Source organism: Rana temporaria, chromosome 12 (assembly GCF_905171775.1).
Source record: "Rana temporaria chromosome 12, aRanTem1.1, whole genome shotgun sequence".
NCBI classification, from domain to species: domain Eukaryota; kingdom Metazoa; phylum Chordata; class Amphibia; order Anura; family Ranidae; genus Rana; species Rana temporaria.
Window position 1 is genome coordinate 30,581,507 of NC_053500.1, and position 25,648 is coordinate 30,607,154.

Consider the following 25,648-nt stretch of genomic DNA (forward strand, 5'->3'; position numbering starts at 1 on the left):
CAGATTTCCAATTCTTTAGATGGGTGGCTGCATTTGTTTTGTTTTTAGGTTTTACCTCTTTTATTTTCACCTGGTGAGCCTGCTAGTAAGTCTGTTGTTTCAACAGACTTACTAGCAGGCTTACCAGGTGAAAACAAAAGAGGGAAAACCTAAAAACAAATGCAGCCACCCATCTAAGAATTGGTAAGCTGCAATATAATACATTGATTGTGGGTTTCTTCAATGATACAAGTAGGGTTGTGTAGGGGAAGGCAGATGCAGAGCTGATTGCTGTAGCAGAAGTTGCTCTGATGGGGGAAGAGGCTGGAAATGTGCTGCAGCTGCATCCTGAGCACACAGGGGTGGGCGGGGCCAGAGGCGGGGCTCAATCTGTCACTCACAGATCCTCCAGGCTGTGTGCATGCTGAGCAGAGCTCTGTGTACAGGCGATCTATGGAGAGGATGGATCCCTGTATGGGTGACAGGGCCACACAGCAATCAGGGCCAGGAGCTCTCCTGTGATCACACTGCCGAGAGCCTATGGGAAGGAGAAGCACAATGAAGCTTGGATGAAAGGCTGCTGTGATCATCTTCAGCCCAGCTGACAGCAAACCCAGATCCTGCACCATCCATCCCTGCGATCTCCATCCACCCCCCATCACATCCCTGCGATCTCCATCCACCCCCCATCACATCCCTGCGATCTCCATCCACCCCCCATCACATCCCTGCGATCTCCATCCACCCCCCATCACATCCCTGCGATCTCCATCCACCCCCATCACATCCCTGCGATCTCCATCCACCCCCATCACATCCCTGCGATCTCCATCCACCAACAAGACATGACAGCTGGACCTCCACACCACTGAGCCTGCTGCAATCACTGCAGCTGGAGGTAGGTACTCCTCCTAGGATAAGAAAAGGAGAGGACAGTCACTGATTGACAGGTCTAGAGTCAGGAAGGTCATGTGATCTCATGAGGACCCCCCCCCCCCCCCCCCCCCCCCCCCCCATATTATATGCCTGCAAGATCATTCACTTACTGCTATAGAATGGGTGATGGGGGAGGAACAATGGGATCTCTATGTAATAAGGGGACTTATTGTAGATGCTGATATTTACCCAGATGGGGGAGACATGTGCTGGACAGTCTGCAAGGTAAAGCTTCTCCTTTGTCTATTGTTTATGGAAATATAGGACTTGGTGTGTGTATGTAAAAAAAAATATATATATATATATATATATATCTCCCCCCCCGATCTATCTATCTATCTATCTATCTATCTATCTGTAATATATATATATATATATATATATATATATATATATATATATATATATATATATATATATATATATATATATATATATATATATATATATATATCTCCCCCTCCTATCTATTATATATATATATATATATATATATATATATATATATATATATATATATATATATATATATATACATATACATATACATATACATACTCACTATCTATGTTTGCAGGGTGGGAGTCATACAGGCCGGGGTTTTGCATGGCTCAGCACAATGTGGTTGCGCACACCATAGAGAATCATTGATGTTCTGAGGCCGACATGCTGTCAGATTCTTATCATCAACAACATGATATGATTGGTCTTTTGATTGCATAATTAACAATGGTATGGCGCTGGGTATGGTCAGACACAACCGTAAGGAATGAATTTTAAGGAATGGATTTTTATTTTTTTTAGTGGACAGTCGTAATTGTACTTGTGACATGAAACTATCAGCATATAAATGTGCACACTTCTCCATCACAGTCATGCATGTTTATACTACATTTGTTCTCCAAGGATTCTGTAACATTTGTGTCTTCTGACTGCCATGTCATGTCTGTGGCCGGCCTTACTTAATGCTATAGGCCATGCACTAGCCCCGCTGTATACCGCCGTGCCATCCACTAGCCCCGCTGTATACCATCCACTAGCCCTGCTATATGCCATTCACTAGCCCCGCTGTATACCGCTGTGCCATTCACTAGCCCCGCTATATGCCATCCACTAGCCCCGCTGTATAGCGCCGTGCCATCCACTAGCCCTGCTGTATACCGCCGTGCCATCCACTAGCCCTGCTGTATACTGCGGTGCCATTTACTAGCCCCGCTATATACCGCCGTTGCATCCACTAGCCCCGCTATATACCATTCACTAGCCCCGCTGTATACCGCCGTGCCATCCACTATCCCCACTATATACCATCCACTAGCTCTGCTATATACTGCCGTGCCATCCACTAGTCCTGTTATATACCGCTGTGCCATCCACTAGCTCCACTATATGCCATCCGCTATATACCGCTGTGCCATCCACTATATACCGCTGTGCCATCCCCTAGCCCCGCTATATACCGCTGTGCCATCCCCTAGCCCCGCTATATACCGCTGTGCCATCCACTACCCCCACTATATACCATTCACTAGCCCCGCTATATACAGCCATGCCATCCACTAGCCCTGCTATATACCGCCCTGCCATCCACTAGCCCTGCTATATACCGCCGTGCCATCCACTAGCTCCACTATATACCATCCGCTATATAACGCTGTGCCATCCACAAGCCCCACTATATACCAACCGCTATATACTGCTGTGCCATTCACTAGCCCCGCTATATACCGCTGTACCATTCACTAGCCCCTCTGTATACCGCCGTGCCATCCGCTGCCCCCCCCCCCCCTGCTGTACATGGCCCTGCCATCCGCTGGCCCCCCTGCTGTACACAGCACTGCCAATATACAGCAATGCCATCCGCTAGCCCCGCCATATAGTGCCACACCGTCCACTAGCCCCACTATATACTGCTGTGCTGTAATACTATTTTACCATTATTGTCAGACTTGACTTGTTCCGAAGCTTATTTACAAAAAAATGTTTGTATCTTGGTTGAAGGATAAAAGACAAAATTGGCTTGTGTGTGAGTGTGTGACTAGCATTCCCTCTGTAACTATGCAGGCAAGGAAGGGAGCTTGTTGACAAATCCTATAGAGCAGCAATAATAATCCCACCAACCAGAGTTCACCTTTCATCAGCTTGCTGCAATCAGAACAACAAAAGATGAGCGCTGATTGGCTGCTGTGGGTTTCTGCAGCTTGCTCTTTTAATAAGGTTAGTTGCATTTCATTGATCAGGCCAACTATACCTTGTCTTGCTTATAATATACAAACGTATGCAGTTACTAATTGGTTTGCCTGAAATCGGTACTGACAAAGAAATGGATGAAATGATTAAAGTAAATGAGATTTTTTACTATATATATATATATATATATATATATATATATATATATATATATATATTGCGCAATTCAGCTATAAAATCCTGCCCCCCCACCCCTATTTTTTTTTTTTAAAGCAGTATATAACGCCAACAAATATTGTTCTATATCTACTGCCTCTCGTTGTGTATTGTCTTGTATATCTGGGAATGGTATGTGTGGATAGATCTATATCCCTGTAAATCGGTTAAGTCCCCACAATGATGGCCCTTTAAGTCGCCCTCCAATACCAATCGCCCCTTCGAATGCTATTAATATAATATTTTCTGCTTTCCCGCTAACCTCCCTGAGCCGTCATCGACCATACAGTATGTACTTCTCCAATTCCCTATTGTTCGAAAATTCCTCCAACAACCCTCCATTATTCTTCCCCCTCCACATCAATAATGATTCATCGGAGCGATCGTTCTCCTCCATTCCACATCAGCATCCCCCCCCCCCAGCACACCACAGCTAGAGATTCAGCCATGTGAATGTGCCTGCCTGCTAGAGCCAGTCAACCATTATGGCAGCTGGCGCCCCAGGCTGGAGGCTTGCGGTGCATTGTGTGAAACGCCGGCTTTGTATATCGTGTCATTCCCACATCAAAACACTGACATTCCGTCCATCGGAGAGATCTTTTCACTGACTCTCACCGCAGCCGTTCAGGCCAATGGAGTCATCCAATAAAAAAATGGGGAGAAAAAAAAGCTTGCAGTTGAATTTTCAGGCCTGTTTATAAATGGCGGCTCAGAGTGTAATCGCGCTTTTCAAAACTGCATTTACATTTCCTATAGCACTATTTTGTATCATATTTGTAGCCTCTATCATGAAAATCCTAAATATGCCAATATAAAATCTGCAGTTTTCTTTTAAAATAAGACCTGGTGATCCTGCCATAAAGACCCTTCGCCCTTGTTCAGGCACTTCCTGTTATAAGGTGACAACATGCTGTCCTTATGCCTGCATTGTCACCCTGTTACAAGCGCTTCCTTGGACAACCATGTCGGTGTTCATTGTGCCATTGTCATCGGTGAGTTGGTCCTGAGCAACAAAATGCAACCATTGGTGGAACAGGAAGTGGCTGCAAAGAGAATGGAGGGGGAAAGAAAATGATGGAAATTGCTTGACATACAGGGCAGGGGTTGATTTGCTAAACCTGGAGAGTGAAAATTTTGGTACAGCTGTGCATGGTAGCCAATCGGCTTCTAACTTCAGATTGTTTAGGCCCCTTTCACATTGAGGAGTTTTTCAGGCAGTACAGCGCTAAAAATAGCGCTGCTATCGCGCCTGAAAAACTCCTTCACTGCAGACTCAATGTGAAAGCCCGAGGGCTTTCACACTGAGGCGATGCGCTGGCGGGAGACAAAAAAATCTCCTGCAAGCAGCATCTTTGGAGCGGTGAGAGGAGCGGCATGTATACCGCTCCTTCACCGCTCCTTCCCATTGAAAACAATGGGAAACCGCGGCAATACCGCCCGCAATGCGCCTCTATAGAGGCGCATTGCGGGCGGTATTAACTCTTTATCGGCCGCTAGCGGGGGTTAATACCGCACCGCTAGCGGCTAATACCCGTGGCAATTCCGGTGGTATAGCGCCGCTATTTTTAGCGGCGTTATACCGCCACCGCAGCTCCCGCCCCCGTTCTGAAAGGGGCCTTAGGATTTGGCGAGAAACCTGGAAGCTGATTGGTTTCTATGCACAGCTGCACCAGATTTTGCACACTCTCCAGTTTTCGGCTCCACAGTGCTTTAGAAACCTAAATATCACTCGGTTGAGGATTCCATGCAGTGTTGCCAACCGTCCGTATTTTTACGGACAGTTCATAAAAACGGGCACTTTTTTCCCCGTTCGTAAATGTCCGTGGTTGCGGGAATGTGCCAGTAAAAATAGCCGAGATCGTTTCGGCCTGCGCATGGAAATTGGAGGCAGGGGGTGATGGTGGCTGTGGGGGCACCACAGAGGGGGATGGAGGCAGGGGGTGTTAGTGGCAGGGGGTGTTGGTGGCACCGCAGAGGGGGATGGTGGCACCGCAGAGGGTGGGGGATGAAGACAGGCGTTGTTGGTGGCACCGCAGAGGGGGATGGAGGCAGGGGGTGATTGGAGGCAGGGGGTGATTAGAGGCAGGGGGCCTGGGGGAGATTGGAGGGAGATTGGAGGCAAAGGGGGGTGAAGGCAGGGAGTGTTGGTGGCAGGGGGTGATGTGACTAAATAATTTGCCCTTCTTATATCGAAAATAACAAAAAAATATGTTTTTTCACCTTAAATCACATTGCTATTTGCCTAGCGTACTTGTTTGCAGCCTAAATACTGAAATTTGCACCTAAAAATGTAATTTAGTAACTTTTGTGAAATGCCAGTAAAAATGTGGCTGCGCCAGTAAATTTCGGGTGTTGTGCCAGTAAATTTCAATCTGGTAGGTTGGCAACACTGATTCCATGTAGTTGAAGAATTGATGCCAAGGTACTGCAGACATGGGTGTAATCCTGGCTTCACACTAGATTCAGCACCACATCTAAATTGTAACCTATCCATGCAAACCCATTGCGAAGTGTGTTCACCCGACATGTAGTGATCAGCGGAAGGCTGCGGCAACAAGCCCACCAAATGGGCAACCGCTCCATGTGGTTGCGGCACGCTTGGAGGGTTCTTTACTGACTGTCAGTAGCCAGATCCAAACGTGGGATCTGGCTTCAGAGGAAAGGGAGGTTTAGATGCATGTCTCTACCCTTGGGGCAGATTTAGTCATTTGTCTAAATCTCCCTTTCCTGTGAATCCCAATGTAGTGAAGCAAGAATTAAACCCGGTTACACCACTTCTACCTACAGGTAAGCCTATAATAACGCCTACCTGTAGGCACTGGAAGTATCTCCTAAACCTGTTTAGGGGATATATACATTTGCGCATATATGCGGCGCTTGTGTACTGAAGATCATGGCGTTTCTAAAGGGCCTGTGCTGCGACTCCAACCAATCGCAGAGGGGTGAAGATGGATGCGGCGACATCGTGGGCTTCGTTTGCAGGTAAGTGGCAAATAATGGGCTAGTTTGCGATGCATAGTAGCCCATTATGCTTTTACTTTGCGGGGAACAAAAGAGGAAGTAAAACCCATCAGGGTTTACTTCCTCTTTAAGGGGGCAGCCATGGAACCTACACCATTAAAGCAGAGTTCCACCCTAAAATGGAAATTCTGTTTTCCGGAATCCCCAGCCCTCCGATGTCACTCTTGGCACCATTTCAGGGGGGGAGGGGGGAGTAGATACCTGGTATTTTTCTCCCACTTCTGGGCATAGGTGGCCGCAATAGTCATGGGTATCTGCGCCATGTTCGTCCCCTCCAAAGTAGCTACCAGTGAGGACGTGCAGCGTGACTCGCTCATGCACAGTAGGGAACCTTGCGGCTTCACTTCCTGATTCCCTTACCGAAGATGGCAGCGCCTGTACACGAGAGCTGAAGAACAGATCGGCTTTGGGTGCCCACCGCGGGTGGCCTGGACAGGTAAGTGTCCTTATTTTAAAAGTCAGCAGCTGCAGTATTTGAAGCAGCTGACTTTAAACTCTGCTTTAACAGATGACCTATCCATTTCCAAGCAAAATCTGTCAGAGGCCTGGTTCACACCTATGCATGTTTTAGCGCCTTTTAGGTTTTTCAGAAACACACGACTACAGTCCATTTAACTTGGTTTTCTATGGATGTAGTTCACATCTGTGCATTTTGTGGAAAGGGCCAGAGACTTATTTTCTGTTTTTTGGTTTCAATTAATCAAAATGTCTATTGAAAAACGCAAAATGCACCCCCCCCCCCCCCCCCCGTTCTGCCTCTGTGACACGATCGCGGGCTGCTGGTAAACATCGAGTTCACGGGGCCCCCGCATGACGGTCATGGAGAGTGCAGCCATATGGCTTCTTAAAGTGGTACGCCCATTTGCCTTCCGCTGCCATTCTACCGGCGTATATCAGTCGGTCGGTAAGTGGTTAACATGGTTTCCTATGGAACACGTTCTGTAGTGCCAAAAGCACTAAAAATGCATAGGTGTGAATCGGGCCTTGCAATACAAACCAGAAGGTAAGCGTAATGCTCAGCCACTGGCTGCCTGTAGACCAAGTGAAATTCTTTTGCAGGAAATACATTTTCTCCATTAGACCGTATTGATGAGAGGAATTCCCTCCTGTGGAGCCATTGTGTTCTCTCGGTGGGGGAAGCTGTCCTCACTGGGAGAACACAGTAATTATTGCTAGCGGCTATAACGGCCGCTAGCAATAGTCGCATGTAAAATCAGGCAGGCTGGTTGTACCCAAGTTGATCAATCAATAAACTTGGGTACATTCAGCCTGCCAAGTATGGTACGAATCTCACAGTTCCTGCTGAACTGGCTGAGATTCAAACCGTCTATGGCCGACCTAACTGAAATGTAAGTTAATATATACAATGCATTATTGTATCGCAGCAATATTCAGTGTAACCCGCACCTCTGTGTTCATGGGGAGGCCGGGGGTAAGGCAGCATGGAAGCAGAATTGTTCTCGGCCTTCTTTAGAAATAGACAAAAAATAGAAAGGAGAGCTGTTACCCAAGCAACCAGATTCCATGTTTCTCTCTGGTCAGGAAAGAGAATCTTGGAAAGAACGGGGTTTCCAATGCAGAGAGCAAATCTCCTTTTTATATACTGAGAATTGTATTTCTAGAGTACGGTGCAGAGCAATATGGAGGTACTTATGGCAACCAATCAGATGGCTGCTTCCATTGTTTGTTCCTGTGCCTGCTATTTCCAGGACCTATATTTACCAGTGTAATGGATGTGACATAGATTACTCACTGCTAGGTCCACCCCATCGGGGAATGTAAGGTCAACGTTATTTCTTATTCATTAAAAACATTTCAAATTATCTGTATGTACTACGGTATGTTTTCTTTTTATTGCACCTCCCCTATATGTCATTTGGAATAACTAATTAAGGCTCTATGCATCTAATTATAAGTATACTCCATTATGTATCTAATTACCTTCAATTATTCTAGAACTGTTACTGGTCCTATTTAAATGGAGGATAAGAGAAGTATACTCCATTATGTATGTTTCTTTTACTTCTGCATCCTTTCCACTATAGATTTATGGGTTCTACTACTTTATTCCATATCTTACATCTGAGTTTTAAAGTATGTTACATATAGTTACATAGTTCTGGCTGAAAAAAGACACAAGTCCATCTAGTTCAACCAATAAAAGGAAAACAAATGTGTGTGTGTGTGTGTGTGTGTGTGTGTGTCTGTGTGTTCCTATACCCACAGTTGATCCAGAGGAAGTCGACAAAGCATGATGCATTTGCTCCAGCAGGGTAAAAAAAATCCGAAAAAAAAAAATCGGATTTTCCCCCGGATCAGCTTTACCTATACATGTTTAGTATCCCGTTTTCCTGACGCATTCATGGCAGCACACACTGGGTTGTGACTCCGCCCCCACAACCTGACAGGATTGGTTAGCTATAAATTCGAAGAGGAGACACCCGGCATCATTCTCTTTTTTTATCCTCACCTGACAAGGACGTGGACGTACAGCTTGCCTCCTACCGCTATCGCCCCAGCAGGTTCAGCCTCTCCTGTTTGGAAGTCCCCCCTGTACAGTCTCTAATAGAGCTATATGGGGGGATCCCCGCTCTGGTGGTCTCAGGGGCTAAATCCCGGCAAAATTCCTGGCATCACACAAGCTCTAAATGAGTTTAAAAGTCTGGCAGTGGGTCTCCCTATTTTTCAGGTATTTGTGCCTAGCCTTCTTCCTGTATGCCTTTTCATTGTCTATATGCCTGTATATGTGCCTTCTATGCATTGTATGGATGCTTACAGATCGTTTTAAACATTTTTCTACCTTTTTTCCTCTGAGGCTTGCTGGGCTGTGTTGTCCCATGCTTCCCCTCCGTTCTCAGCGCTTCCTGTCTGCTCTGTGCATGAGCGCAGCGCTCTGATGATGCGACAGTCTCCTACTCGCCCTCATCCAAGATGGCGACGGGACGCGCGCGGCACTACTGCGCATGCGCGATGACGTCATCAGCGCCGCGACGGCGGCGCCAAATTTGAAAAGTGACCTTTTTTGTTTTTTTCCCTTTCCCAAGCTGCTGCTCTGCCATTTTTCCTGAAAATTTCTCCTCAAGGTACCTAGCTCTTCTCCTCTGACAGGCTCACCTCATCTTATCCTTTCTACCCTTTTTAACCATTCTTTTGCCTTTCCAGCTGCCCATATCTGCTGCTGTTTTCTCCATGGAGCCCACTGCCCTAGCAGACCACTACCAGCAAACGAGGTATGGAGGCCATCATTTGACGGGTAAGTACTGAAGAGAAAAAAGAGAGCCGGCCACTGAACACTGCTTTGTTTTGCAGTCCCACCAGGCCTAGAGACGCAAGCCCACGGCGCAGGGAGAGATCCAGGCATGTATCGAGCAGGAGGTCTCGCAAGAGTCGGTCAAGATCATCCTCCCGTTACCACCGATCAAGGCATAGCCGATCACGCCACAGCCGTTCCCGTCGTAGCCGGTCCCACCGCAGACGGTCTCCATCATCGCACCGTGAACGTTATCATGCCCGTCCTGCAGCAAACGCCTGCTGGGTATGCGGTGCTACTGCAATGCCAGGGAAGCTAGCCTGTCACTCTTGCTTTAATGAAGCAACGAAGGAAAGGGAGATGGATGTTAGAGTCGCTTCTGACCGTCCAAGAGAGCCGGCACAGGAAGCAGCCTGGGCCGTGGCCCCGCTAGTCTGCGATGACCCCACTCCGGGCACCTCTTCGGCCTTTAGTCCGTATTCCCAGCTAACAGGAGCCCTTCCCGATCTTGAGGAACAGGAGATGATATCAGGGTTCGATTTTAGCCTGGTCGAACCCTTTGCACGCTCTGTCAAGGATGCCATTGGCTGGGAGGAACCTGTAGCGGATCCCCCGAAGGTGGGGAAATACTTTCCAGAATTAAGGAGGGACCCCGAGCTGTTCCCCTTCATCGAGGAATTAGAGGACCTCATCAAAGACGAGTGGGAAAAACCAGACAAGCGGCCTGGTCTGTCCAATAAACTAGCTAAGTTATACCCTCTAAGGGAGTCTAAAGTTTCCTTCCTCATCAACGCTCCCATCGTTGATTCATCTCTAATGCGACTGCTAGGCATGTCACGCTGCCCATAGAAGACGCGGTCTCGTTCCGAGATGTCCTCGATCGCAAGATTGATTTGGAGCTAAAGAAGGCATACTCTACGGCAGGAGGAGCATGCAGACCAGCCATTACCACGGCGGCTGTCGCCAGAGCCATTTCCACATGGGCAACCAATGCTGAGAAGGCCATCCTGGAAGGTACCGATCAGGCGGAGGTGATATCCACTTTACAGGAAATCAGACTGGCGGGCGACTTTGTGGCAGGGGCTTCGGTAGACGCCATTCGCTCCTCGGCTAGATCCATGTTAGCCTCAGTAATGGCCCGCAGAGCCTTATGGCTGAAGCCCTGGGTCGCCGATACAGCATCGAAGTCAAATTGGTGCAAAATACCATACGATGGCACAAACCTGTTCGGCGCTAAATTGGACTCAGCGATCTCCAAGGTCACTGGAGGAAAATCGGGGCTCATTCCCTCGGACAGAAGGCCCAAGCCTCAGAGGAATCCTACCTTCAGGCGTAATCTGCCTGAGAGATACAGGGAGGCCAGAACCTATCGCCCCGGCAGGGAGTTTAGGAGAGATTGGAGAACTACTCGCCCTCCCTTTACAAAGGCCCAGAAGACCAAGGCCATTTCCGCGGGGGACCAACCAAAGTCTTTTTGAAGCTTCGCCTGCCCACCCAGCTCAGGTGGGCGCCAGGCTCAGGGCTTTTGCGCAAGTTTGGTCAGAGCACATAAAGGACCCATGGACTCTTTCCACGATCGATCAGGGTCACAAGTGGAATTTTATGGGGGCATTGCCTCACACGGTCTTCCAACCCACCAAGATTCCATCTTCTCCGGACAAAAGGAAGCTTCTCTTCCAATATGTTTCAGAGCTGATTCTAAAGGGAGCAGTCATAGAAGTCCCTTCACACCAAAGAGGCAGGGGATTTTATTCCCCTCTATTTCTGGTCCGAAAAAAGTCAGGGGACCTTCGGCCCGTTCTGGACCTCAAGCGACTCAACAGGAGTATCCAGATAGAAGCTTTCAAGATGGAAAGTCTTCAGTCTATCCTTCTGGCGGTGAATCTAGGGGATTGGATGCTGTCGGTGGATCTTTCCGACGCCTACCTCCATGTGCCAATTCATCCTGCGTTCCAGAAGTTTCTACGCTTCTCCATCAGCCAACAGCACTTCCAATTCCGATGCCTACCGTTCGGCATCTCTTCGGCACCCAGGACATTCACAAAGGTCCTCCTACCTCTCATAGCCCTCCTCAGGGAAAAGGGACTTCGCGTGCATCACTACCTGGACGACATTCTGCTTTTAGCAGCGAGCCAGGAGACTCTGCTCCTCCAGCGGGAGATCCTGATCTCTGCCCTTCAGGGTTTCGGCTGGCTGATCAATTGGCGGAAGAGCAGCCTTCAACCTTCACAAGTGATGACATTCCTGGGGGCAGAATTGGACACAAAACGGAACAGGGTACAGCTTCCCCTAGAGAAGGTGGAACCTCTAGTTCAGAAGGTACGGAACCTACTGTCCTCCAAGCTCGTGTCAGCCAGAACCTGCCTCAGCATACTGGGCTCGATGTCTTCAACCATTCCCATGATACAGTGGTCCCAATGGAACATGAGAGCCTTCCAGAATATCTTTTTGAGACAATGGAACGGAGCTTCAATGCACCAACGCATCAGGATTCCCAGCCGAGTGAAACACGCTCTTCTGTGGTGGACTTATCCTTCCAACCTCAGGAGATACAGACCTATAGCTCCTCTGAGCCCGGAGATCGTGACATCAGATGCCAGCGAGAAGGGCTGGGGGGCCCACTACCAGAACCAGACAGCCCAGGGACCGTGGCTCTTCCCTGCTCGGGGCACAGTTTCAAACATACTGGAACTCCGAGCTGCGTTCCAGGCCCTCTTAGCCTTTGCGCCTCTGCTACAGGGGAAGTCCGTTTTAATCCGGATGGACAACAGAGTAGCGGTAGCATATGTCCAGAGACAGGGCGGTACCCGAAGCCACACTCTGCTAGAAGTGGTTCACCCCATAATGGAATGGGCACAGGCTCACCTATTAGACCTGAGAGCAGTTTACGTTCCAGCGGCACAGAATACGCTAGCCGACTTCTTGAGCAGGGAACTTCGTTCAAACAACGAGTGGTCCCTAAACCTACGGGAGTTTTCCATTCTGACGAAGGCATGGGGGACCCCAGAGATCGACCTTGCGGCAACACCAGTAAATGCCAAATGTCCAAGGTTTCTTGCCAGAGTACCCTTTCCAACAGCAGAAGGGACAGATTGCCTTCTTCATCCATGGGACTTCAATCTGGGGTACATCTTTCCCCCAACTCCCTTGATAGCAAGGTTCCTATCCCGGCTCCGAAGGTCATCGGCCACAGTGATCGCAATAATACCATTCTGGCCAAGGAGACCGTGGTTCACGACTCTCCTGCAGCTCAATACCCGACCTCCAATCCACCTACCGGTCTCAGCAGACCTCCTTCACCAAGGTCAGCTCCTCCATCCGGCTCCGGACAGACTCCACTTGACAGCCTGGAGGTTGAGAGGGCTAGGCTTAGAGAACAAGGATGTTCCCAGGCAGTTATAGCAACCTTAATGCAGGCCAGGAAGATCACCACAAACACGGTCTACACCAGAGTTTGGGAAAGATTCGCCCACTTGGCACAACTCAAAGGTTGGAATCACGCCTCTCCGGATCCTTACCAAATCCTAGAATTCCTGCAAACGGGAATTGACAAAGGCCTGAGCTCAAGCACCCTGAAAGTACAAATCTCCGCTCTGTCGGCTAAAACGGGCACTAGATGGGCCCTACACCCGTTGATAATACAGTTCATGAAGGCATGTATTAAGATTAGGCCGCCCAGAAAACCATCCTTTCCGGCTTGGGATCTTTCAGTAGTTCTGGAGGCGCTGTCCAATCCTCCCTTCTTCCCACTCAACTCAATCTCCTTATGGGACCTGACCCTGAAATTGACCTTCCTCATTGCCATTGCTTCGGCTAGGAGAGTGTCGGAGTTGCAAGCTCTCATGTCGAAAGAGCCATACTTAGTTTTCCTGCCCGACAGGGTGATACTAAGGCCTTCGGATCGCTTCCTTCCCAAGGTTACTTCGGCCTTCCATTACGGCCAGGACATCATCTTGCCGTGTCTTTCTAACGAAGATGGTGAACCGCATGCCTTGGACATTAAGTCTGCAATTTCTAACTACCTGTCGGCCACTATCCACCTTCGGTCAACGGACGCCCTCCTGATTATACCTCACGGAGCCAGACGAGGTCAGGCAGCCTCCTCTCGAACCATCGCCTCTTGGCTAGTTAAAGCGATCGGGAAAGCATATTCCACTCAACAGCTGGAGATCCCAGAGGGCATCAAAGCGCATTCAACCAGGGCAGTGGCTACCTCTTGGGCAGCATATTGTGGAGTTTCTTCAGAGACCATCTGCAGAGCAGCAACCTGGTCCTCCAGGCATACCTTCATCACCCACTATAGGGTGGACGCCGCTCTGTTGGCGACTTCTGAGTTTGGCAGATCTATCTTCAGGGCCAATTCTTCGGCTCTATAAGAAAATAAAAAACTTTTTGCATTGAACCCGCCCGACTAGCGAGTTATTTCCCAGTGTGTGCTGCCATGAATGCGTCAGGAAAACGGAAAATTGTATACTCACCTTTCCGTAATTTTCCTTTCCTGACGCATCTTCATGGCAGCACACAGCTGCCCACCCTGTTGTTCAATGATGATGATATTTACGGAGAATGATGCCGGGTGTCTCCTCTTCGAATTTATAGCTAACCAATCCTGTCAGGTTGTGGGGGCGGAGTCACAACCCAGTGTGTGCTGCCATGAAGATGCGTCAGGAAAGGAAAATTACGGAAAGGTGAGTATACAATTTTCCGTTTTATATTATGTACATTTCAGAAAGAATCCAGGCCTTTCCTTTAAAAAATAAAAAAATCTACTGAGCTGGCCAGAACCACCATTTGAGAAAGTCTATTCCACATTCTCACAGCTCTTACTGTAAAGAAGCCTTTCCGTATTTGGTGTTAAAATCTCTTTTTACAAGGTTTTTATTTTTCTATTTACCTTTTCTTTTTCTTTTTACCTCCTTTCCTTCTTTCTTTTTACCTCCTTTGCTTTCCTTTTTTTTCTTTTTTTTACCTCCCTTTGCTGTCCTTTTTTCTTTGTTACCTTCTTTGCTCTCCTTTTTTTCTTTTTTACCTCATTTGCTTTCCTTTTTACCTCCTTTCCTTCTTTCTTTTTACCGCCTTTCTTTTTACCTCCTTTGCTTTTCCTTTTTTTCTTTTTTACCTCCTTTGCTTTCCTTCTTTCTTTTTACCTCCTTTCCTTCCTTCTTTCTTTTTACCTCCTTTCCTTCCTTCTTTCTTTTTACCTCCTTTCCTTCTTTCTTTTTACCTCCTTTGCTTTCCTTTTTTTTTTTTTTTTTTTACCTCCCTTTGCTTTCCTTTTTTTCTTTTTTACCTCCCTTTGCTTTCCTTTTTTTCTTTTTTCCCTCCCTTTGCTTTTCTTTTTTTTTTTTTTTTTTTTTTTTACCTCCTTTCCTTCTTTCTTTTTACCTCCTTTCTTTTTACCTCCTTTGCTTTCCTTTTTTTCTTTTTTACCTCCTTTGCTTTCCTTCTTTCTTTTTACCTCCTTTGCTTTCCTTCTTTCTTTTTACCTCCTTTCCTTCCTTCTTTCTTTTTACCTCCTTTCCTTCTTTCTTTTTACCTCCTTTGCTTTCCTTCTTTCTTTTTACCTCCTTTGCTTTCCTTCTTTCTTTTTACCTCCTTTCCTTCCTTCTTTCTTTTTACCTCCTTTCCTTCCTTCTTTCTTTTTACCTCCTTTCCTTCTTTCTTTTTACCTCCTTTGCTTTCCTTCTTTCTTTTTACCTCCTTTGCTTTCCTTTTTTTTTTTTTTTTTTTTTTTTTTTTTTTTTTTTTTTTTTTTTTTTTTTTTAACCTCCTCACCTTCTTTCTTTTTACCTTCTTTCTTATTACCTCCTTTGCTTTCCTTTTTTTCTTTTTTACCTCCTTTTTGCTTTCCTTTTCCTTTTTTTTGTATTTTTTTTTTTTTTACCTCCTTTTGCTTTCCTTTTTTTATTTTTTACCTCCTTTGCTTTTCTTTTTTACCTCCTTTGCTTTCCTTCTTCCTTCTTTTTTTTTTTTTTTCTTTTTAACCTCCTTTCCTTCTTTCTTTTTAACCTCCTTTTGCTTTCCTTTTTTCTTTTATATATATTTTTTTTTAAAGTGTATTTTGTGCGTGTACTCGAGAGAGGAGCCGGACTGCAGGAGTTGGGAGTCGGCAGGCCTCCCCCAGAGGCAATCTGCCACCTTTCTCCATGCCCCAGGTGGCAATGGTGGGTGTGTGAGGGGGTCCTCCCACACAGCCCGCCCTACCTGCTCCGCTTTGAAGCCCAACGGGGCAGAGGGACTCCCTATAAGGGAGTGAGAGGATTTGCCCGCTCAACCCGCTCCGTTAGTCCTTCGCCCCTCTTTTTTAGAGACCGCGTGGTCAAAGTGCGTGCATGTTAACCCAATTTCGAGTGCGTGTGTAAGTGTGGTGGTTTTTGTGGGAGGGGGGTGGGCGTACTAAGCGCAGGCTTACCTCGCATAGCACACCCACCGGGAGCCGGGCTGAGACCACCAAACTCAATTCACATGTAGCTTTTTACCTCCTTTCCTTCTTTCTTTTTACCTCCTTTCTTTTTTCCTCTTTTTGCTTTCCTTTTTTTTTTTTTTTTACCTCCTTTGCTTTCCTTTCTTTTTTCCCCCTCCTTTTGCTTTCCTTTTTTTTTTTTTTTTTTTTACCTTTTTATTTTGGAAAGGACTAAAGTGCTGCATAATGAAGTTTGGAACACAAATTTGATTGCAGTACACATTTTGTTGCTGTAATGCCATTAGATGTTATCTGTTGTTGTGTGATGAACTAATCAATACCGGCCGACTGTTTTTGTAGTGTTGGTTAAAAAAATGCATTTTAACGATGAAGAAATGGATTTTGTACCACAAAGTGTATTTTATGCTGCAATAAAAAAAAGAATTCTACCTTTTACGATGGCCATACATTATTCAATTCTCTTTTAGTTTTTATTTCAGCTATGTAGTGCAAGGGCCGGCCTGTTTTGCATACAAATTGAAAGTGTTTAGATCTGACCTCGTATTATTATTATTATATGGTTTTGGTAAATCTAAAGGAAAATTGTATAATGTATGACCAGATTTTGATGATCAGTTTCTATTTGTGCTGATTTGATATACATTGCACAGACGTTTTCTCAGCTGACCTTCTATGTAGTATTTCCAAATTCCAGACAAAATGATACTTCTCTCGGTATTCTTGCCTTATATCCTCAAGCTCATATGTGAGGCATGTGAAGGCCAGTTCCTTTTTTCTTCCTGGTTTTCAGGGAGAGGTGCATGCTGGGTGATTTTTTTTTTTTGGCACAGTAATGCCCAGAGACAACACTCATTTCCCAGGAGGCAATGGGGTCTTAGGACAAGAAGTTGAACCACCTAGAACCAGGAACTAGGCAGATTATGAAATCTGCCTAGTAACAGCCAGATAGAAGTGAGTAAAAAAAAAATGTTCTTTACATTTAAGGCAAGCTGATGGAAGAACTGTAGTTGCCAGACTTCTAATTATATTTTATATGGAATGGAAGGAATTTTTAATAGTAACTTTTCTTTAAATATCACCTTTAGAAGGCTAGAAAGCATTACTATATAATGTTATGTGTAGTAAACCCAATTACTAACGAGTTATATAAGAGTTGGCATTTAGTTATTTGAAAAGGTACTATAAAATCAACACCTTTCATTAACGTAATACCTGGAGATCCTGCCTCTGTCTTCTTGTGTAACATGGTGATCCCGCCATGTAGGTGCTTGTTCAGTCACTTCCTTTTTATAGAGTGACAACACTCTACCTCAGTCTTCTTATTCTGTAACCGGGCCCATTCCTGTAACATGGTGATCCTGCCATGAGGGTGTTCAGTCACTTCCTGTTCTAGGGTGACAACACCCTGCTTCTTTTTCCTTATTCGGCAATGTGGCCCATACTAACATGGCAATCCTGTCATTAAGGTGCTTGTTCAGCCACTTCCTGTTCTAGGGTGACAACACTCTCTCCCCCTCTCTTCATATTCTGTAACTAGGCCCATTCTGTAACCTGGTGATACTGCCATAATGGTGGTTGTTTGGTCGCTTCACTTCCTGTTATAGAGTGACAACACCTCTCCCTTTTTCTGCAAACTGGTGGTCTAGCATGAAGGTTGTTGCTCAGTCACTTCCTGTTCTAGGGTGACAACACTCTGCCTGTGTCTCCATATTCTGTAACTGGGCCCATTCTGTAATGTGGTGATACTGTCTTCTGTAATCTGGCTCATTCTGTAACTTGGTGATCCTCCTATGAGGGTGTTTGTTCAGTCACTTCCTGTTTTAGGGTGACGACACTCTCCCTCTCTCTCCGTGTTCTGTAACTAGGCCCATTCTGTAATCCGGTGATCCTGCCATAATGGTGGTTGTTCAGTTTCTTCACTTAATGTTATAGACTGACAACACTCTGCCTCCCTCTCATTCTGTAACATGGTGATCCTGTCTTCTTCTGTAATCTGGCTCATTCTGTAACTTGGTGATCCTCCTATGAGGGTGTGTGTTTAGTCACTTCCTGTTATAGGGTGACAACACTCTGCCTCCCTCTCCTTATTCTGTAACTGGGCCCATTCTGTAACATGGTGATCCTGTCTTCTGTAATCTGGCTGATTCTGTAACTTGGTGATCCTCCTATGAGGGTGTTTGTTTAGTCACTTCCTGTTTTAGGGTGACACTACTCTGCCTCTCTCTCCTTATTCTGTAACTCAGGCCCATTCTGTAACCTGGTGATCCTGCCATAAAGGTGGTTGTTCGGTCACTTCACTTCCTGTTATAGGGTGACAACATTCCGCCTCTCTCTTCGTATTCTGTAACCGGGCCCATTCTGTAACTTGGTGATCAACCCCCCCCCCCCCCCCAATTAGGGTGTTTTCTTCAGTCACTTCCTGTTCAGTCACTTCCTGTTTTAGGGTGACAACACTCTGCCTCGCTCTCCTTGTTCTGTAACCCAGGCCCATCTTGTAATCTGGTGATCCTGCCATAAAGGTGGTTGTTCAGTCACTTCACTTCCTGTTATAGGGTGACAACACTCTGCCTCCTGGTGATCCTGCCTAAAGGTTCTTGTTCAGTCACTTCCTGTCCCAATTGTGCTTCTGGGTTGTCGCCCTGCCACACAGGCATGGTCCACTGTTGTTACAGAGTGTATGGATACCTGAAGTAGTAGAACGAGGCTGCAGGAGATCAGCCGTGCTGAAAAACAATAGCTTTAATAAAAAAATAAAAAAAGAAGCCTGATCATATTCCTAGAAATTGGGGACAGTCATCAACAATGCATCAGTAGGGGGCCATTGCCTCTTCTGATTCATTCTGTAACCTGTATTGCAAGTTTTCACAGTCAGCGTTTTCACAGGATCATCTTACCTCAGAAACAATACACATATTTGCTGAGAGAGAACAGACCCGGGTCAGCTGCTCGGACCTTTTGGTCTGTATTTCCATGGTGAGAGGCCTGGAGACCTACACCAAACCTTAGGGAGCTCAGCTGCTGCAGTGATTTTCAGCGGCAATGCTACACGGCTCATAATTTCCGGCAAAACATTTGTTTCATGTAATAAAATGGAAGCTTGCAGCCCCCAGTTATGTATCATAAAGCACCCCAGGTCTCTGCGGATGTCCAATAACATTTCAAGCTTCAGATACAGTAGCACCCCATCACACTAAGACCCCTTTCACACTGAGGCGTTTTTTTAGGCGCTATAATATTGCCTAAAAAACAAAGCCTGCCCTGCCACCCCATTGTGAAAGCCCAAGCGCTTTCACACTGGAGCGGTGCGCTGGCAGGACGATGGGAAAAGTCCTGCAAGCGGCTTCTTTGGGGTGGTGTATACACGCAACCCTGTCGCGAGCTCCGTGACTGTGGGACCTGCAGACTCGATGTCCCGCGATTGTGTCACAGAGCTGAAGAACAGGGAGATGTCATTGTAAACACACCCTCTCCCCGTTCTTCCTAGTGACATGTCAATGATCGAATGATCCATGTCATCAGGAGCAGCGATCAGTGACGCGTCTCTCGTAGCCACGCCCCCTACAGGTTAACTCCTTTACTGCCAGTGTAATTTTTACAGTAATCGGTGCATTTTTATAGCACTGATCGCTGTAAAAATGACAATGGTCCCAAAATGGTGTCAAAAGTGTCCGATGTGTCCGCCATAATGTCGCAGTCACGATAAAAATCGCCGCTATTACTAGTAAAAAAAAATATATATATATATTATTAATAAAAATGCCATAAAATGATCCCCTATTTTGTAGATGCTATAACTTTTACGCAAACCAATCAATAAACGCTTTTTGTGTGTGTGTTTTTTTTTTTTTTTTTTTTTTTTTAATTGTCGCTCTATTTTTGTTTATAGCGCAAAAAATAAAAACCGCAGAGGTGATCAAGTTCCACCAAAATGAAGCTCTATTTGTGGGAAAAAAAGGACGTCCATTTTGTTTGGGAGCCACGTCGCACAACCGCGCAATTGTCTGTTAAAGCGACGCAGTGCCGAATCGCAAAAAGTAGCCAGCCAAATGGTCCGGGGCTTAAAGGGGTTGTAAAGGTAAACGTTTTTTTCACCTTAATGCTTTCTATGCATTAAAGCGGATGTGCGCTGATTTTTTTTTATTAAAAGCCAGCAGCTTACAAATACTGCAGCTGCTGACTTTTAATATTGGGACACTTGCCTGTCCTGGAGTCCAGCGCCGTCCGCAGCAGAGGACGAGCGATCGCTTGTCACTCTGCTGCTCCCCCCCGCCATCCACGATGAGGGAACCAGGAAGTGAAGCGCTCCAGGCTTCACTGCCCGGTTCCCTGCGGCGCATGCGCGAGTCGCGCTGCACCTGCCGATTGGCTCCCGCTGTGTACTGGAAGCCGAGTGTTCCCAGCACACAACGGGGGGAGACGGGAGGTGATGTCAAGCCCGCAGTCTGCCCGAGACTGTTGTGGCCGGAAGTGGTGCAAATACCTGTCTTTAGACGGGTATCTGCACCCCCCCTTCCCCCTGAAAGATGTCAAATGTGACACCGGAGGGGGGGGGGGGGGGTTCCGATCAGCGTGAGTTCCACTTTAGGGTGGAGCTCCGCTTTAAGGTGAAAAAACTTCCGACTATGCCGTCCCCCCGTTTATACTTACCTGACCCCTCAAGTCCTACGCTCGGCCCCGACATCCTCTTCGCCGCTCAGCCTGGCCGTTCATTGGCTAGAGCGGATGGATTGAAAGCAGCGCAGCCATTGGCTGGCGCTGCTGCCAATCGCATCCAATGACGCGGCGCGCCCGCAAGGACTCCACACAATGCGAGGGAGCTCGCATGAATGTGTGGAATTCTTGCGAGGAGGACCAGAGACAGCCGCCGAGGGACCCAAGAAGAGTAGGATCGGGGCCACTCTGTGCAAAACGAGCTGCACAGTGGAGGTAAGTATAACGTGTTTGTTATTTAAAATATATATATATATATAATTTTTTTTTTTACAACCCCTTTTTAAGGGGTAAAAAAAAAAAAAAAACCTTTGCATTGACATAAACAAACAATAACGCCATCGCCGTTCTATCTTAGGAGAGCTGTAATGATGATTTTAAAATGGTGATGTCCCCGGCTGAGGATAAGGTTGTGATAACTGATAATTATTTAGACAGAAGTAAATAGGAATTTCACATTGAAATGGTGACGGCTATAAATAAGAAGCCATGGGCTGCACCCAGAGCAGATGCAGCCGGATTACATCCCGTAGATGGGACAATGGAGACGATGGCAATTTGCAGCTGACTCATTGCAGTTTTCACTCCCAGGCCAGAAGGTTTGTAGGTGTCATCCATTCACATGCACACATAGGAATGCAGACAGCCAGACAAAGGATCTTCAGGATAGACTGGAGCGCTCCCCATAAACGAGCACACAGTAGATGTAATTATTGTGGCAGAGTTCATCAACCTTTTTGTTGACATGCATGTCAAAGTCGCAGCCAGCGATCTAGCCAAACGAGGTAATGGAGAAGCTGCACCCTGATGTCTAATATTGTGAAATATGGTAATTTTATGATTCAGACTTCTGATTTTAATTACTTATGCAAAGTATTTATTAATTAAGCAGGTGCTTAGATATTTCAGTTCTGATTACTTCTTATTTAGGTTCATATTAAAGTTGGCCAAGAGCTGCATCTGGCTCCTCAAAAAATGCAAAACGCTGAAAAACGCCAAAAAACACTCAAACGCTTAACGCTCAAAAACGCCGGCGCCAGCGTTTTTAGCGTTTTTTAATCCATTGTGAAAAAAAAAAAGCTACACTGAAAAACGCTGATTAAAGATATTGCAAAAACGCTAAAAAACTTTGAAAGGCTCCCTGCAAAGCTACTGGCGTTTTTTTATAGCTTTTATCAGCTTCAGTGTGCATGGAGCTAAGGTTAATTTATGGCAGGGATATGCAATTAGCGGACCTCTAGCTGTTGCAAAACAAGTCCCATCATGCCTCTGACAGCCACAAGCATGACACCCAGAGGCAGAGTCTTGCAATGCCTCGTGGGACTTGTAGTTCTGCAACAGCTGGAGATCCGCTAATTGCATATCCCTGATTTATGGGCTTGGATATGTGTCGACTTTATGTGGAGGGTAGGATGTTTCTGTATATTTTGATACAAATGTTACAAGTAGAAAAAATAACCAATTGCAATATCTTTTTTTTCTTTTAGGTTTTCATTTAAGCAGTAAAAACCTGAAATGATGCTGGAAATTTGACTTGCCCCTTTTAGAAGCTTTGTCGTCAGACCCAACCGAACCATGGGGACTGTCCTCTCCATATCCCCAAGCTACCGCAAGGCGGGACTGTTTGAAGGCAGCTCATCCAGCGTGGCTCATTACACCGCCGTCCAGAATAGCAAGAATGGAAAATCCCTCAAGAGACATTCGTTCATCTCTGTGTTGCCATGGAAACGACTTGTGGCAGTCTCTTCGAAAAAGAGACAACCGAAAAAGAGTCAGACCAACAATGGTTACCAGAACAACATCACTCATCTCAACAGCGAGAACCTTAAGAAGTCCCTCTCCTGTGCTAACCTATCCAGCTTCACGAAGGACTCCAAAGATTCTGTTACTAAGGAGCCAGTGTCTTCTGTCAGAAAGTCTTCTCAGCAGCAGCACGTGCACACTTCTCCGAAACGCGTGGTGGTGCAGGCTTCCACCAGTGAACTGCTGAAATGTCTTGGAGAGTTTCTTTGCCGAAGGTGTTACAAGTTGAAGCATCTTTCACCTACAGACCCTGTGCTATGGCTGAGAAGTGTAGACCGATCTCTACTACTCCAGGGGTGGCAGGACCAAGGCTTCATCACCCCAGCCAATGTGGTCTTCTTGTATATGCTTTGCCGAGATGTCATTTCTTCAGAGCTGACCAGTGAGCAAGAATTACAGGCTTCCTTACTGACCTGTGTATACCTGTCCTACTCCTACATGGGCAATGAAATCTCTTACCCGCTAAAGCCCTTCTTAGTGGAAAGCTCTAAAGAGGCCTTTTGGGACCGATGCCTGTCTGTCATTGGACTAATGAGCCCCAAGATGCTGCGCATCAATGCAGACGCCCAGTATTTCACGCAGATCTTTGCTGATCTGAAAGCTGAGGGCATCCAAGAGGACAAGAACAGGCTGATGATTGGCTTGGATCGGTGAACTCTATGAACAGTCGGGGCTGGGAGGATGTTTTAAGGTATAAGAGACGAGCGTATTCGAAGACTTGGTTCAGAGCAATGCTCTGCTGGAAACTGGTCATAGAACTGTGGCCCCTGGCAGGGTTTAACACTGGAATTCTGGTTCGATTTTTGAAAAACCCTTTTCAAGTCTTAGCCAGAAGTTGTTGTAGTGCTTGGCAGGTCTCAAGCAAGAAAAAGTTTACACGGTGCAATGTTCTGCAGTCCTCTCTGTGCCGGAATGCTCTGCAGGTCTGAATATAGGCGGCACTGGTGAGGTTTTGGTGGCATGTATAAAGAGACTTGGACATTACTCTGTTTTTTCGATAATCCACCATTCTCATGTCTGCGCCTATCAAAGAAATCTCTGGCTCGGGCTTAATTAACCTGATGGTTATTGTGCAATCTCATTAACCCTTAACGGGCACAGCTGAGGTGACGGAAGGCCATGCAATGCATGACAGAATTGCAAATGGTTTTTCTTACTGGGTATTAACTGCTTAGTGTAGAGACTGAAATAAGTTAACTTTTTTTCTAGATCCTCACATTAGAGCTTATTGAAGATGCCCTTCTACGTTTCCCCCACTCCCATCATTGGAAGGGGTTTCCGCTTTCAACATCTTTGTTCATTGGCTTGTATAAGATTGGCGGAGGAGAAACTTTTTTTATTTTTTTTTGGGGTTGTCTTTTTTTCCTGTTGCTGAGATAAGGCGTAAGATGCTCTGCAGCAGAGCCGACTATTATCCCAGGGCAATAGAAATGAAAACGTCTCTGCTCGACACCTAAAGCTAAAAGGCCATGCGTTTAGTTAGAGGGAACCTATCAGATGGGTATATGAGAGCTGTGTTTGCTGACTTGTTTGCAGTTGCACGTTCCAGGGCTATGATCCTTACTCTTCTGTTCTGGAACAACCATGCATGTTGGGTGTCTGTTGCCCAAGTTATATGCTTGTTTCAAAATCGGCACCTTGCCAAGTAGAAAAGGGAGGGTACTGCCGCATACACACGACCGTTTATATGCTTGTTTCAAAATCGGCACCTTGCCAAGTAGAAAAGGGAGAGTAATGCCGCATACACTGGACCGATTTTAATGACGTGAAAAACGGCCGTGTGTAGACTCCAGAACACTTTTCTCGACCATAAAAATGCCCGAAAAAAATGTAGAACCTGCTCTGATTTTTCACGTCGTGAAAAACGGTCGTGTGTACGCTTTAACGAGGGGGGAAAAAAAATAACGCACATGCTCAGAAGCAAGTTATGAGATGGGGAAATTAGCAAAAGCCGCCCAATGGGTGGCGCCATTCGAATGGAACTTCCTCTTGATAGTGTCGTCGTACATGTTGTACGTCACCGCGCTTAGCTCGAGCATTTTAACGAACATGTGTATGCAAGGCAGGCTTGAGAGGAATCGCGACAAATCGCGTCAAGAAAAACTTTTTTGTTTTTTTGCATGACATGAATAACGGTCGTGTGTACGCGGCATAAGGGTGGCAGCCCTAGAGCCTGCACCATCAAATGCAAGTCAGCAAGGGCAGTTTCTAAATTGTCTGATCCTTTCTAAGCTGCAGAGTATTTACCAACCTGTAGAATAATCCCAATCTTAGGGATCCCACTTGAATAAGGAAAGTCATTTTGGGGGATGATAGGCAACTGGAACAATGCAGCCTCTTTATTTTCAATGAAGAATGGAAGGGCCTTGGTGACTTTAGCAGCTCCTAGTAAATTCACCCATCACTAAAGATTAAAATTTGGAATATTCTGTCTCCAAGTCCCGCTATGGTATTTTTTTTTCAGTACCCCACATAACACTTTGATACTATTATAATTCACCACTAAAGAGTCCCGCAGACATTTTGGGGCTCTCCTATTCAGCACTTTATTTCCGACAGAATATTCCGAACTTCATTTTTAGTTTTGGATGGACTTGCTTTATTAGGGGTATGGTTTTCCATTGTAGTTTAAGAATCAAAATTTGCCTAAATTATTTCCGTTGCAAAGCAAGGGGGTCAAAAAATGTTTTTTTTTCATTCTAAAACCCTATATTGTACACTGCTTTAACCACTTCTTTAGTTCAAAGGCAGGGGTTACCCATAGGATTGAACTGTAAATTCTTCTAGATGTCCGAATGAACAACCTGAACAGGCCAAGTGTCTAATTCCTGAGATCCGACATTCCCTTCTTTAAAGCTCATGGATCTATTCAATAACTGCTGATGATGATGATTTTGCAACATGCACTGCCCAAAGCAACAGACCAAACTTGAATGAATGGGTCAGCTTGGTGGGAGATACGTTCTGATTGGCTGCTGGCAGTTAAGCTGTCAGACTTAGATTACTGTAGTGTGAATTTTTATTGGTTGCTTTTGGGTTAGTGTATTTTGCATTCTGTCATTCCTCTGAATCTGTCTATATTATCCCTTTTAATGTGAAATATGATTTATGTTAGTTTT

At 45.9% G+C, this 25,648-nt stretch overlaps 1 protein-coding gene across 3 annotated transcripts; it reads left to right on the plus strand.

Annotated features, from left to right (window-relative positions):
• The first annotated feature begins 394 nt into the window (after nt 1–394).
• On the plus strand, nt 395–24,419 carry CDK5R1 (cyclin dependent kinase 5 regulatory subunit 1). 3 transcript variants are annotated; one of them, XM_040331743.1, is made up of 2 exons: nt 395–877; nt 22,214–24,419. In XM_040331743.1, exon 2 carries the CDS (start codon nt 22,302–22,304, stop codon nt 23,181–23,183), a length of 882 nt encoding a protein of 293 aa, XP_040187677.1. In that variant the 5' UTR covers nt 395–877; nt 22,214–22,301; the 3' UTR covers nt 23,184–24,419. The 3 variants fall into 3 exon arrangements, with proteins under 3 accessions (XP_040187677.1, XP_040187678.1, XP_040187679.1); XM_040331744.1 differs by lacking the exon at nt 395–877 and adding an exon at nt 1,009–1,140; XM_040331745.1 differs by lacking the exon at nt 395–877 and adding an exon at nt 6,026–6,108.
• The last annotated feature ends 1,229 nt before the right edge of the window (nt 24,420–25,648 follow it).